The 15,918-nt window shown below is 41.8% G+C and overlaps 1 protein-coding gene across 1 annotated transcript in view; it reads left to right on the forward strand.

Annotated features, from left to right (window-relative positions):
• The first annotated feature begins 724 nt into the window (after positions 1-724).
• The window catches only part of hsd17b4 (hydroxysteroid (17-beta) dehydrogenase 4), a 134,510-nt gene continuing 119,316 nt past the window's right edge, over positions 725-15,918 (forward strand). Inside the window, exons 1-4 of the mRNA XM_060844657.1 lie at positions 725-807; positions 6,209-6,262; positions 12,246-12,353; positions 15,565-15,624. Coding sequence (XP_060700640.1) covers positions 735-807; positions 6,209-6,262; positions 12,246-12,353; positions 15,565-15,624 — 295 coding nt within the window. The 5' untranslated portion in view covers positions 725-734. The remainder of the gene's footprint in view (positions 808-6,208; positions 6,263-12,245; positions 12,354-15,564; positions 15,625-15,918) is intronic.

Below are 15,918 nucleotides of genomic sequence, written 5' to 3' on the forward strand. Positions count from 1 at the left end.
AGCACATAGTTTAAAAAAATCAGGTTATTGTCCAACAGGTTTATTTGGAGGCATTAGCTTTCAGTGCACTGCTCCTTCATCAGGTGGTTGTGGAGAATAAGATCGTAAGATCTGTGTCTTATGATCTTAAACTCCATAACTACTTCACGAAGGAGCAGTGTTCCTAAAGCTAGTACTTCCAAATAAACCTGTTGGACTATAACCTGGTGTTGTGTGATTTTTAACTTGGTACACCCCAGTCTAATACCGGCACCTCCAAATCATGATCAAGACATGGTCTTGTCAGCACCTGGATGGCACCTAGCCTGGTGCAGCACCTGGTCTGGTGCAGCACCTGGCACAGATCCTGGTCTGGGCAGCAGCTGGACTGGGCAGCACCTGGCGCAGATCCTGATCTGGGCAGCACCTGGTGCAGATCCTGGTCTGGGCAGCACCTGTCACAGATCCTGGTCTGGGCAGCACCTGTCACAGATCCTGGTCTGGGCAGCACCTGGCGCAGATTCTGGTCTGGGCAGTACCTGGTCTGGGCAGTATCTGTCACAGATCCTGGTCTGGGCAGCACCTGTCACAGATCCTGGTCTGGGCAGCACCTGGTCTGGGCAGCACCTGTCACAGATCCTGGTCTGGGCAGTACCTGGCGCAGATCCTGGTCTGGGAGCAGCTGTAGGGACTACATCTCCCACATTGCAGTGCGACCTGCGCCTGCGCATCCGTCTCCCTGCGACGGCGTAGACATGGCGGCTGTGGGAGCTGGTCTTCCTCTTCGCTTTGACGGGAAGGTGGCCCTGGTGACAGGAGCAGGAGGAGGTCGGTTCCTGGCGCGGTGTTTTAACCCCTGCCCCTCACCCCATCTCTTTTTGCTATCCTTCATTAATGGGTAGAGCCTGTTGCTTGTGTCCCTCTGCCCGGGTTGGGCGGTCAGGTGAATGCTGCGAGCTCGGCCTTTACTAAAACTTATTCCACTCGAGGCTTTCCTTGTTTTTCTGTTTGTACCTTTTAGAAAACAACGGCCCAGAAATCGGAGCTGGTTTACACCTGCCACATTTATTTTAAAATTAAACTCCCGAGCTGTGTCGACGGCCCACTAAGAGCCAGAAATGAAATTTGTACCTTTAAATATTGACTTAGAGTACACCCACCATGTGAATTGCTCAATTCATCAGAAGGTCTGTCCAGATTTCACTCTACATTTACAAATAGTATAGTCATGTGAGATTCAGTGAGAACAGCGAAGATGTCGATACTGTAACTTTGTAACAGTTTATCAGTTCCAGCATATAGTCTGCTGAATCTTGTGTTAAAGTATCTTTGTGTGAATTTTTTTTCCCTTTTATTTGTGTGCTGTCCAACTTTGATACACAGCAGGAAAATTAGAACTCTCTCACTAGAGAGAACACTTTTTCTGTTGATTCTTTTTGAAAAAATAAAAAAATCAACCTGTCCAGACATGTTATGACACACCTCTGGGGCATGTGGGACTTGAACCTGAGCCTCTTAGCCCAGTGGTAGGGACACTGCCATTGTACGAGGAGAAAGTGAGGACTGCAGATGCTGGAGATCAGAGCTGAAAATGTCTTGCTGGAAAAGTGCAGCAGGTCAGGCAGCATCCAAGGAACAGGAGATTTGATATTTCGGGCATAAGCCCTTCTTCAGGAGTACCACAAGTACCTTTCAATTTACTCTATTGCATTTTTTAATCATCTGAAATACCTTAGATTGAATTAATTTTTTTAATGGTCAAGCAAATATCTATCTAAACTATTCAGTTACCATGTAATTTAACTCCCTTAGCCAATGTTATTCTAGTGAAATTAAGATTCACCCTCTTCAGTGCCAAACTATATCCTTTCCAGGCCTTGGTGATTTCAGTGGTATATGAACCAAAAAAAGACTTTCCACTGTAGTATAACTGTCAACCTTTATGTATTTCTGCTGCTAGAACTGAAGACTTACTATCCAGTAGTCCTTTTAGTTAGTTTTTTGTATCTTGTTCTCTAGATTTTGATGTGGAGGTGCTGGTATTGGATTGGGGTGGACAAAATTAAAAAGCACATGACACCAGGTTATAGTCCAGCCTATTTAACTATAACCTGGTGTTGAGTGATTTTTTTTAACTGTAGATTTTGGTAATTGCTGTTCGTGGACAGAAATCCTCAATTTTTCATTATCTGATTTACTTATTCAAAATGGGTGATTAGAACTTTACCCATCCTGCCCCCTCCCTCTGGAACGTGGAGGTGGGCAGATTGCACATGGCATGCTTTGATGAAAGGTTCTCACCTGAAATGTTGACTCCCCTGCTACTCTGATGCTGCTTGAGCTGTTGTACTTTTTCCAGATCCACACCGTATCGACTCTGACTTTCCACATGTGCAGTCCTCATTATTTCCAAGGCGCATGGAATGTTTCCTTCCCATGTCTGTCATGTTATATCAGTAACAGGAGCTATCAGGTAGCTTGCCCTTGGGCCACTTAATGCCCACTTAAAAGGTACCTCCTATTTATGGTGCTGGTAGTTTACTTAGGTGTGTCCATGCCACGTGGTGAGTTTACAGTGGTCAATAGTAATAGACTGAGTTTCTTTCTGCTTGGACAGCATCTTAACAGAAGATCCACATGGTACTCTGCACTCCTGGTTGTTTCCCTCCCAGTGTGCCCTTTCAAAGATAGCCCTTAACCACTCCCCTCACGCTTGCTCGTCTGGACTGGCATAAAGCCTCTGTTCATCTTTGTGTTATCCAAGTCCTGCAATGTTCTTTGTTAATAACTAGTAACTTTGTTAGTTGGTTCTAGCAGTGGTTACCACTCTTACTGGTGTTGCTGGACTGGAGAAATAGACAGCAGTTCTAACAAATAAGCTGCCTTTCCAGAGGGGAGTAGAAATCTCGTGCTAGGCCAGTTAATGTCTGTAGAATCAGCTCGGGTTGTTTTGGCCTTGCAGCAGTGAACATGTCCTTAACTTTCCAGCCAGGAGCTGAACTGCATGTGCTGTTATATGTTATGATCCTTTGTTGAATTCCATCTGCCCAGTTTGCACACTCATACATCTGTTGTTTCTTCGTGGTCTCATCTGCACTTTTTGCTGAGCCACTAACAAAACTAGATATGTGACTCTTAAACTGAGGTGGTCTTTCAGGGAAATGCAGTCTTATGCAGCTTGCTTGCCTGCCTGACCTTCCCTTTTTAGGAAAGAGCAGAGCTCCATGTTTCTGAGAGAAGATTTTGCTCAGGGCTCCCTTAAAAATCTGGAACTGCACTTCAATTTTGAAAGTTCTGTTGTAACATAGAGGGAGGCAAACCACGCTTGCTTTGCCAACAGTCTGCCTTTATGTTCTGAAAGTTAGAGGTTTGGACAGTAAGTATGTAAGGTAAGTATAATGTTAGGGTGCCAGCTAGTGACGCTATTCTAGTACAGCCATAGAGTCCATTGTATCATTTGTACAGTTCTAGTGTTACTTGAGCTGAAATCAACACAGTCAGCATCGACTCTGGGTCCATTTGGTTTTATGAGCTAATGGATAAAATGTTGTTGTCTCCTTTTAATACATTTCCTGCTAACCTGTTCATGAGAATTTTTGAAATGTAAGATTGCTCATCAGACTTGTGCACAGCAAGTAAAGTGCTCCCCCAGATAATATTTTCCCCTAAATAATTAATTTAAACTGCATGATGGATATATTTTACATGCAAAACACAAACTTTTAGCTGATACTAGTGAATTAAACAAACACCTGGATTGTATTATAATAGAGGTAAATGACAAGTTATTGTGCTTTGATAATTTTAGTCTGAGACTGTGATGTCAAAGAAAACTGTTCGTTTTAGAATAGTATTGAGCTGTTTAATAGTTTGGTGAAATTACTGGATTAGCCATTCGTCAGTGGTAGTATTTCATTTAAAGCACTGTTTTCGGCTGTTGTGTAACAGCTTATTATCCAGTTACTTTTATATTTAAAATAGGTAACCTTACATATTAGGAGAAAGTAGGGACTGCTGATGCTGGAGATCAGAGTCAAAGAGTGTGACGCTGGAAAAGCACAGCCGGTCAGGGAGCATTTGAGAAGCAAGAGAATCAACGTTTCGAGCATAAGCCGTTCATCAGGCATGAGGCTTGTGACTCAAGGGTGGTGGAACTGTGGGGAAAGGTAGCTAGGAAGGCGATAGGTAGATTAAGGTGGGGGTGAAAGTGATAGGTTTAAGAGTAGGGTGGAGAGGATAGGTGGGAAGGAAGATTATCAGGTGGGACAGTTCAAGGGGCGGTGCCAAGTTGGAAGGTTGGATCTGGGATAAGGTGGGGGAAGGGGAAATGAGGAAACTGGCGAAATCCACATTGAAGCTGTGTAGTTGGAGGGTCCCAAGGCGTAAGATGAGGCCTTCTTCCTTTAGGCGTCGGGTGGTTAGGGTTTGGTGATCGAGGAGGCCCAAGACTTGTGTGTTCTTGGAGGAGTGGGAGGGGAAGTTAAAGTTCGACCATGGGGTGGTGGGATTGTTTAGTGCATGTGTCCCAGAGGTGTTCTCTGGAACGTTCCGCAAGTTGGTGTCCCCTCTCACTAATGTAGAGGAGACCACATCGGGAGCAATGGACACAGTAGATGACGTGTGGAAGTACAGGTAAATCTCTGTCAGGTGTGCAAGGATCCTTTTGGGACATTGGATGGAGTTAAGTGGGGGTAGGGGTGTGGGCGCAGGTTTTTATCTTCATGTGGTGGCAGGGGAACATGCCGGAAGTAAAGTCTGGGTCGGTGGAGTTTGTGGACCTATCAAGGGAGTCATAGAGGGACAGGTCTCTCTGGGTGGGGAGGGAAATATATCCCTGGTTGTAGGTGGTGAAATGGCAGAGGATGATGCATTGAATCGAGATGTTGGTGGGGTGGAATGTGAGGATTGGGGGAGTTCTGTCCTTGTTGCGATGTCTGGGTCTTCACCTCTCCCACCCTGCCTCCTGTAAAAACCCTATCCCTTATTCTCAATTCCTCCATCTCTGCTGCACCTGCTCTCAGGAGGACCAATTTCACCATAGAACATTCCAGATGGCCGCCTCCTTCAAAGACTGCAATTCCGCCCTATGATGCCCTCTAGTCCAACTTCTCCATATGGTGCACCTCCACCCTTGAACCCCTGATCTTCACTTATACCCCACCAACTTCTGGATACATTGCATCATCCTCTGCCACTTACGCCGCCTACAAACAGACCCTATCACCAGGGATATATTTCCAACCCCACCTCTATCTGTGTTCTGGAGAGACCATTCCGTCCGCGACTCCCTTGTTAGGTCCATGTCCCCCACAACCCACCCTCCAGACCCAGCACCTTCCCCTGCCACCACAAGAAGTGCAAAACCTGCTCCCACACCTTACATCTGTGCAAGGTCCCAAAGTATCCTTCCTCATCCAACAGAGATTTACATATATTCCACACGTGTCATCTATTGTGTTTGTTGTCTCAATGTGGAATCCTCTACATTGGGGAAACAGGAAGCAAACTTGTGAAACATTTCAGACAACATTATTGGACACATGCACTAAACAATCCACCGCCCCGTTGCTGAACAATTTAACGCCCCCTCCCACTCTGCCAAGGATGTGCAAGTCGTGGGCTGCCTTCATCACCAACCCTAACCACCTGATGTCTGGAGGAAGAACGGCTCAACTTATGCCTTGGGGCCCTCCAACCACACAGGATCAATGTGCATTTCACCAGTTTCCTCATTCCCCCTCCCCCCACCTTATCCCAGATCCAACCTTCCAACTTGGCACTGCCCTTTGAAACTGTCCCACCCGTCCATCTTCCTTCCCTTCTGTCTGCTCACCCTCCCCTCCGACCTATCACCTTCACTCCCACCTTCATCTACCTATCACCTTCCCAGCTACCTTTCCCCAGCCCCATCCCCTTCCATTTATCTCCCAGCCACCTTGGGCCACAAGCCTCATACCTGATCAAGGGCTTAGGCTCGAAACATCGATTCCCCTGCTCCTCAGATGCTACCTGACTGGCTGTGCTTTTTCAGCACTACACTCTTCAACCTTACATATTATCAACATGCAACAATTTAGCCAAAATTTGGAAAAAAAAGTATTGGCCTGATACGTTGCTGTTTACATTGCATCATACTTGTGTACTTTGTGACACATCTGTGTAAAAGTTTAATATTTAAACTGTAAACTTATGCACTTTGCATCTAGATTTACCAAAGTCTTTTTTACAGGTTTGGGAAGAACATATGCACTGTTATTTGCAGAAAGAGGAGCTTCTGTGGTTGGTAAGTGCTGTTTGAATTTAAGCCTCTATTAAATCACCATGCATATTTTCTTAAAGCATCACTTTCATACTTTTCCTCTAATATTCATCCCCAGTCGATTGAAACTATGACATGTTATATGGGCTCTCTTGAACAGTTATTTTACCCAAGTGATCACCTTTATATGTAAACCTTGACAGTGAGTGACAGTTAACTAGGGAAAGAGGCTCTATAAATACTCCTGGCTTCAATAATGGGAGAGTTCAGTACATCAGAGAGGATGATCCATCTTGAGCCTCTTCTGCAGGACCCAGCATCATTGATATCTATCTGTGGTCAATTTGGTTCACTCGATGTAAGACTGAACTCATTCAAGAAACAGTTGGAGACTTTGTATACTACAGAGGCCATGGTCTTTGACAACATTCCAGTGTTGGTGCTGAAGACGTGTCCTTGAGAACTTGGTGCATCCTTACCTAAGCTGTTCCAGTACATCTACAACACTGGAATCAATCTAAACATGTGAAAAGATGCCTAGTACGTCCTGTACCCAAAATGCAGGATAAATCTAACTTCCACCAATTACTGTGTTAGATTCTTTTACTCTTGAGGTTCTTACACACTTGACGCAACTGGAACACACCAACTTCTGTGAACAAGCAACCAACTTTATTAAACACAGTACAGTATGGGCGTTCTGGAGGAACCTTTAATACACACCTCACAGGGCTTATGGGATCATGGCAAAAAGCTCTCTGTGAACAAAGGAAACAGTTAAAGTTTAATAAAGCTTGTACAAGCTAGGTGACCCCCTTCTCAGATATGCAAAGTCGGGTAAAAGTGAGACTCCGAACAAAGAAAGCACATTCCCTTAACACAGGACAGTTGCAATGCTTACAGATACTCTGGCCACTGCCCCACAGTCATTTGCCATGTAAGGCAACTCCCTTTCACTCACAGTCACGTTACCCCAGGTACAATGGCAGGATGGGATCATCCTCGGAGATAGAGCAAATGCTAATGTCCTAATCCTGGGGAACTGTTGTGCAGACGATTTCCTGCCATAGTGCTTTCCAAAACTAAAACAAGTACGACATACCTCTGGCCAGAAAGCATTTCTGAATGGATGAGATTGGATTGATAGTTTAACTTGACAATAGCAGGGGAGTGATGTCTAAATGAAGTGTAAGTTACAATGGATAGTCATTCACATTCTTGCATGGCTTTTGTCCCCACCCAAAGACAGTGCAGTTTAACCCTTTAATATTTCATTAATGTCCAGAGAGAGAGAGTCCCATTTGAACTTTTAACGTTACAGCTGCCCCATCAGTTATGATTTCTAAATTGGTGGAACTGGCCATCCACAATGTTGTCAGCGACAGTTGCACAGCAATAACCTGCTCATTGACACCCCGTTTCGGTTCCACCAAGATAACTCGCCATCTGACATCATTACACTCTTGGTTCAAACATGGACTCAAGAGCTGAATTTCAGAGGGGACCATGATGTGGAGGTGCTGATGTTGGACTGGGGTGGACAAAGTTAAAATCACATAACACCAAGTTATAGTCCAACAAGTTTATTTAGAAGCACTAGCTTTGGAGCGCCGCTCCTCCTTCTGGTGGTGCTGCTGGAAAAACACAGCAGCTCAGGCAGCATCTGAGGAGCAGGAGAATTGATGTTTTGGGAAACATTCCTGATGAGGGACTTATGCCCGAAATGTCGATTCTCCTGCGTTTTGTATGCTGCCTGACATGTGCTTTTCCAGCACGCCACTTTTCAACTCTGATCTCCAGCATCTGTAGTCCTTGCTTTCTCCATGGCACAGAGAATATCCTGCTTTGACTGACAAATGACAAGTAACATTCATGGTGTCCAATAGACAATCACAATTGTTGGGTGGAGTAATTGTAGTTTGGGAGGCAGGAAGTTAGAATTTGGTGTTTGTAAAATTGGGAAAGCATTGTGGAGTCCCTTTAAAAGATCATGTGCTTTTTCTGTGCTTAGAGGTTTAAAATGGATGTCTGTGAGCAGCAGCTTGAAAGTTTGCATATGCATTGCAATGTTTCTATTGAAATGCTGTACAGTTCGCAGATCAAGCAGCAGTTTTTACCAAGACAGTAGTTGTTTGAATTTCACTGATCAATTTGTACCAGATACTTAGTTACCAAAAACCTGTTAAATTTACATCTGATGGTTTTGGCAACATAGGGCCAATCCTATTGTAAGAAATATTGATGTGTCATCTTGGGTATAAAAGAAGGGGACAGTTGGACATAGACCCTAGAGCATGCTGCCATCCCCCAGAGCTAACGGCCTTCCACTCTCTAGAGAGAATTGCTGGCTCTCACAGCTTTACCTATGTTTTGGAGAAAGCACCATCTAAAATAACTATGACAGAGAAAGTTAAAAATCGTACAACACCAGGTAGTAGTGGTGTTTATTTGGAAGCACTAGATTCTGAAACGCTGCTTCTTCAACAAGTGGTTGTGGAGCAGAATCATACAACACGGAATTTATAACAACAGGATTGCAGTGTCATGGAATGTAATATTAAACAAATTTAGCTTGAGTCTTTCATCTTTTTGAACGATCATGTTGATTCCTTCATATGTAAATCCCAGAACTTTTTAAAAGTTTTATTCTCAAGATAGCTTTTAACAATAAGTGCCATCTCAGTTCAGATATTGCATTGAATATTGTAGTTAGGAGTGTTTTATTCAGTTTGTTAATAGTTTAGATAATTTATTCACTGTTAGGATTAGATAAATAAACTATTATTTGTTGATTTTTTAAAAGTGAGTATCAGGGATTTGTTTTATTAAACCACTGGAAATATCTGAAAAGCAGGTTACATCATTTCTCACATTTCTTTTACAGATTATACAGGTGAGGTGCTCCTCTTTTGGGTGTTTCAATTTTAGTTCTCTTAGGGAGACAACCTCCGCTTCATCACACCATCTCCAGGAAAAAAACATCTAGCCATCACCCCTTGACCTTTAATCGTATTACCATTGCTCAAGTCCGCACTATCAACACCCATGGGGTTAACATTATCCAGCGGAACTGGACTAGCCATAGCAGTACACCTGCTGCTGTGGTGTATCAAAACATATCTGAACAGGTTGATTAATGATATCTGCAAATACTGTGTCTATAAGAACCAATCTTGCAGAACATATCTCACCTCTAAACTCCCAAAGTCATAGAGATCTACAGTACAGAAAAAGATCCTTTGGCTCATGACATCCGTACTAGTCAAAAACAACTACTTAACTATTCTAATGCTATTTTCCAACTCAGTGCCTTGTATGCTTGGCATTGCAAGTGCACATTTAAGTTATGAAGGTTTCTGCCTCTCCCATCCTTAAAGTGGTGAGATCTAGATTCTCACCACCGTCTGGGTGAAAACAATTTTTCTCTCAAAAGACGTTCTGCCCTGATTTTAAATCTATGTTTCTTCCTGTCTACCCTATCTATGCCCCTCATAACTTTTTACTTGTTATTCATGTTCCCTCTCAATCTGCTGTAAGAAAAGCAATCCATTTTGTCCAATATCTCTTTGCAACTTTTAACTTCCCAGTCCAAGCAACATCCTTATCAACATCCTCTTCTCCCTCTCCACTTCTGTCACCTCCCTTTTATAGTGTCGATTCCAGAGCTGCACTTCTCTATAGCTATAGCCTAACCAAAATTTTATACAGTTTCAGCATCACGTCCCTCCTCTTAACTTCTATACCTTGACCAATAAATACGAGTATACCATATGATGCCTTAATCACTTTATCCACTTGACCTGATACATTAAGGGACCAGTTACATGCACAGCAAGGTCCTTCTGATCCTCGGTGTTTCCCAGGGTTATATCACTCATCATGTATTCCTTTGCCTTGTTTGTTCTGCCCAAGTGCATCAGCTTGCATTTATCCAGATTGAATTCCATTTTGCTACTGAGCAGCCTGTCTGATTAATCCATCCACATCCTCTTATAGTCTAAGGCTGACCTCTTCATTGTTTACCTCCTCACCAATTTTTGTATAATCTGCGAATGTACTGATCAACCCTTCGACGTTCCACTATCTGGAAGGCACAAGTCAATAGGGTGACGGAATACTCCCTGGTGACATTCAAGAGGCTTAACGCCATCCAGGATAAAGCGGCCTACTTGCTTGGCGCCACATCTGCAAACATTTACTGCCTCCACCTTTGTCACTCAGTAGCAGCAACGTGTACTACCAACAAAGTGCTTTGCATAAGTTTATGAAGGTTCCTTAGATAGTAACTTCCAAAGTTGCTGCTTATGTTGATTGGAATGCAAGTCGTCTACTGTTGTAGCTGCCTGTGGTAGTCACTCCTACAAATAGTAACATAGGCAGATGGATCTTCAGCAGGCAAGTTGGTGAGGATAAGAGCAAGTAGGAGTTTCCCTCTAATTGGTTCCTTCACTTGTTACAGACTCTGTATAGCAGCTATGACCTTTAGGACCCAACCAGCACTGGTGCTGCTAAGCCATTTTTACCGATGGACTATGAAGTCCCCTTCCTCTACAGTAGAGTCCTTGCCATGCACAATCTTTCCTCTGAGTCGTGTTCAACATGGAGGCTAACTGATTCATCAGCAAGCATGAAATTTCCTTTCCCTTGCTCAATCTGATGTCATGAGATCTCATGGGGTTATTGGTCAGTTTTGCAAACTTGAGTGCAACTCCCTCCTGACTGTGCTAACCCCTCTGGATGGTCTGTAACGCCAGTGGAACAGGGCATTACAATACAGATTAATGGTGCTGACTAGGATGTTTTCTGCAAGAGCGTGTTCTGCAGAGGAGGTCCACAAGAATGGTCCCAGGAATGAAAAGCTTAACATATGGGGAACATTTGAGGACTCTGGGTTTATACTTGATGGAATTTGAAAGATGAGGGGAGATCTAATTGAAACATAGAGAATGCTGAATGGCCTGGACTGAACAGATGTTGGGAAGATGTTTCCATTGGGAGGAGAGACGAGGACCCGAGGGTATAGCTTTGGAGTAAAGGGAAAACCTTTTAGAACAGAGATAAGGAGAAACTTCTTCAGCCAGAGAGTGGTGAATCTGTGGAACTCATTGCTACAGAAAGCTGTGGCGGTGAGGTTATTGAGTATATTTAAAACTGAGATAGATTCTTAAGTATCAAAGGTTTACTGGGAGAAAGTAGAAGAATGGGGATGAGAAACTTATCAACCATGATTGAATGGTGCAGCAGACTCGATGGGCTCCTATGTCTTATGGTCTAAGATATGACTCTGAGTATGATAATGTCAGGCTGTTGCTTGATTTGTCTATGGAATAGCTCTCCCAATTTTAGGACTAGCCCCTATATCGTGGTAAGGAGGACTTTGCTGCGTTGATACAACATGTGTTTCTCTTTATTGTTTACAATGTCTAGATTAGTAAGACATTAGTCCATGTGGTCTCCTTTCATTTTGAGACTTTTTAACAATTTTAGTGAAGGTCACTTTAGTGGACAGTTGAGAGTCAATCACATTGTTGTGGCTGTGAAGTTATGTGTAAGTCTGACAAGGTAAGGATTGCAGTTTTCTTCCCTGCAGGACATTACAAAACTGGATGGTATTTTTTCATGGCAATTAATGGTGGTTTCATAGTCATCGTGAGACTCTTAATTCCAAATGTTATTGAATTCAAATTCCACTATTTTGTGGAGGATTTGAATCCAGGTCCTCAGAGTATTACCTGACCTTCTGGATTGCTAGTCCAATAACAAATGCATTACGCCTGCCTATTATTTGTTTTATGCAATTTGTTTGGTTGAGGGTATCTTGGGATAGGGAAAAAAGATGGGTAAATGGGCATTGAACTGGATATCAGCCATGACCACATGGAACTGTGGAGTAGGGTAAAAATGTTGTATTCGTTACTTCTGTTTCTTAGCGTGATGCCAGAATTTCATGTGTTCCAGAAATAAAATATTGTGTGCCTATAACATCCGATTTATTTTCTTTTCACAGTAAATGACCTTGGAGGTAACATCAAAGGAGAAGGCAAAAGCTCCTCTGCTGCTGACAGAGTGGTGGAAGAGATCAGGGCAAAAGGCGGCAAAGCTGTGTCTAACTATGGTACTTTATGTTCAATTTAATTTCCCCTCCTTTCAGTTTATAACTGCATCATACAGGTCATTCTGAGATAACACTCGCTTAGGCAGCATGATTTGGCTACAATGTCGCCGAAGAATTAGGGAACAGTATTTTGGAAAGCACATACCTGTATTGGCAATAGCAGATTCCAGCAGGGATCGGTTAGCAAGCTTTGCTCTGCACATGTGCCATGTGCACACATGCATGACATCAGTGCCAGTCTTCGTGCCATTATGAACATGTTCCGAAGTTTATATGCCATTCTGCGCATGTGCAATTTCAGCGCTGAAGTCTCTGTGCCATCCTGCGCATGCATGATGTGAGCTCCAGTCTTCATGCCGTTCTGTGCAGCTTTCTGTGAGAGGTAGTGTACAGAGAGCAGGTTTTTAACATTTTTAAATGTACAGTGTTAAATTTACTTTTTGCATTGTTAATAAATATGATTTCAGCCTTCATTTAGGCTGTGCTTTACTTTGTGTTAGACTTTTAGCTAATGTTTGAGCGATTGAGAGTGATTTTGTTTGCTAGTCTGCTCCTAACCCCACTTTTCTCTCAGACCCCATTATTTCTATTAAGCAATTTTCTATTAAGTGAGGTTATGCTGAAATGCAGCTATGGTATTATAGGAGAACTGCCTGTATTACTGTTGTGTTCCCAGGCTTGGCTGTTTCCCTTTTTGATCATATTTTCAAACCGACATGACTTCCTAGTTTAAAAGTCAAATGTTGCTTTCAGTTTAATTGCGCATTTTTCTCCTCAAAGAAGTGTTTTATCATCAACAATAAATTAAAAATTTTGTAAATATTCTGCAGTAATCACAGCATTTGTGAAACTAGACTTGAAGCCTCAACGGGAGATAATCTCTTTTTGCAACAATGGATTCGAGCCTGCAATATTGCAGCTGTGATTTTATTGTTATTGAGTTCTATATCTTTGGTACTTTCAAAAAAGAGTTATTTTCTTCTTTGTTTGTAGCTTGTGAAAGGGAAAGCATGTTTATTCATTTTATTGGAATTTTTTTAGAAAGGTATTGCATCATCAAAACTTTCCAGCCAACCCTTAATGACGCAGAAATCAAAATAGACTAAAACTATACCGTTCTTTTTTAACGTGCACAATATTGAAATCCACTTTAAATCTAAAGATACACATTGACTATCCCATTTTAGAACACGAAGTTTCCAAATACAGATAGTTCTTCTATAATATAATAGTTGTGTTCTTGTGCAACCTGCACAATAGAAAAATGGTATTTTAGAAACATTGCTTAAAGTGTTAGTGGTGTAATCATGTTACAGCCAACACACATTTTAAAGGTTTGCACTTTAGAAACAGCATTCCAAGTTTGTCACTCGAGTTACAGCGAATTCACGTTAACAAAATGCATATTGTAGCAGAATGGCCTGGAGTAATAATATCATCATGAATCTTCACCACAGTATGAGGCACTATTATAGGATTAAAAACAAAGGGGTGAAGCAAAGGAGGGATGTGGAAGAGTAGTGAATCTAGAAGTTCAAAAACCATTTCCAAATCTTGAGAGTTGAGGCAAATAAAATCAGTAACATTTTCAGCTTTTAAATAGTGGCACAGAATGTAAGAACAAGCAAATATTAATTAATTCTTGCAAAACATTGAGGGTAATAATTTCCGCATTGTTTATAGCATTGGATGCCCTTTTATGGAAAGGGAATGAAAGACACAGACGATGCACAACATAATTGATGCCATTTTAAAAATTACTTCAAGGAATGTGGTGATTACTAGCAAGGCCAGCATTGTTTCCCGTCTCCAATTGCCCCAACCTGATTTCTGGCTGTTTCAGAGGGTTGTTGAGAGTCAGCTGTGTTATCATGGATCTGAAGTCACATGTAGGCCAGATCAGGTAAGGATGGCAGGTTTGCTTCTCTAAAGGAGATTAGTGAATCGGATGGACTTTTAAAAGCAATCACTGATAATGTACCATTACTGAGACTCACTTTTAGTTCTAGGTTCTTACTGAATTTAAATCTCATAAGCTGCAGTGGTGAGATTTGAACTCCGTGCCCACAACAACAGTCTGGTTTTCTGGATTACTAGTCCATTGATATGACTAACACGCCACCATCTCTCTTTCCTTCCCTCCTCTCCTTCTGTCCAACCCAACCCTCCCCTCAAGACCTTTGTGATTCTGGCATTATCTCCGTTGGAGCAGAGAAAACTGATTCAAGAGGTTTTAGAAAATTATGAATCTTGTTAGAAACAAAAGTGGTTTCCTTTGATAGGGCTATAAGTAAAACACTTAACTCAATTTCCCCCTTTTGTTAAGAATGAGAGATGTTTGAAAACATTTCTTGAGTCCATAATTTGGAATGTTGGATGCTCTGTCTAACTCCTTTGTTAAAAATTCCACAACACCAGGTTGTAGTCCAACAGGTTTATTTGGACTATAACCTGATGTTATGTGATTTTAACTTTGTCCACCCCAGTCCATCACTGGCACCTGCACATCATAACTCCTCTGTGCCAGCGAAAGTTGCATCTTCTAAGAAAAAGTGAATAAATATTTGAAGCAGTGACTGGTGCACAAATATTGATCAGAAGTGGATTGAAATATTTTTGAGTTGCTTTACCAAAGAACTGGTACAATTAGATGTGCTAATTGGTCAAGGCTCTAATGTCGTAAATTACTGTGGTAATAGCTAAACCTTCCCTGTAACTTACATTGAGCCCCATTCACCACTAGATGCCGGTATAGGACTATAGCACTTCAGTTCCTTTTTCGGTGACTGAAAGTGCACCAAATGGAACCTACAACAAGTCTCTGGAATTGATTTTTAAGAATTATTTTTTGCTCATTGAATTTATTTCTACTAGCTTGATCAAATGTTTCAGTTTTCATTTAAAATTTATGAACCATGATAAACTATTTAAATAAGGATTTGGAAACAAGAATTCATTTAATTTGTTAGGCAGCTGACATATTGGCTGAAGAAGATAATCTATATAAATTGGCATGTATTCAGTGTTGCTTTAGCAGAACTTTGATAGCATTTTTAATCAATGATTGATCAGTTGGGATTGTTTGAATATTGGCATAATTTCAAAGCTCTAGTAAGAACTCTCAAAGAATTCCTAATGAATCTTGAAGTTTGTATGTCTCACTTTGAGTTATTTTTCATACTAAAGTTTATGATTTTGCCATGCTTTGCAGATTCTGTGGAAGAAGGTGAAAAGATTGTTCAGACTGCTTTGGATACATACGGAAGAATAGGTAAGTGGTTTGACAGATCCATAACAAACAGCCTGATAAGGTGAATGAACTTTGTGTCAAGTTTGACATCAGCCTCTTTGAAGAGAGGTTAACTAGTGCTGTAGGAGATTATTTAAACTGATGGTTTGGTAGGAAAATGTATGCTGGAGTGAAGCATTACAGAGAAATAAAAGGTTCGTGGGTATGGGAAAATTAAATACAGTAGTTCACAGTTGGGAGAAAGATGAAGCAGACTAAGACAGGACATTTGAGTGCAAGTGCAGAAATGTCAGAGGTTGATAAATAAATCTATTG

Source organism: Hemiscyllium ocellatum, chromosome 2 (assembly GCF_020745735.1).
Source record: "Hemiscyllium ocellatum isolate sHemOce1 chromosome 2, sHemOce1.pat.X.cur, whole genome shotgun sequence".
NCBI lineage: Eukaryota > Metazoa > Chordata > Chondrichthyes > Orectolobiformes > Hemiscylliidae > Hemiscyllium > Hemiscyllium ocellatum.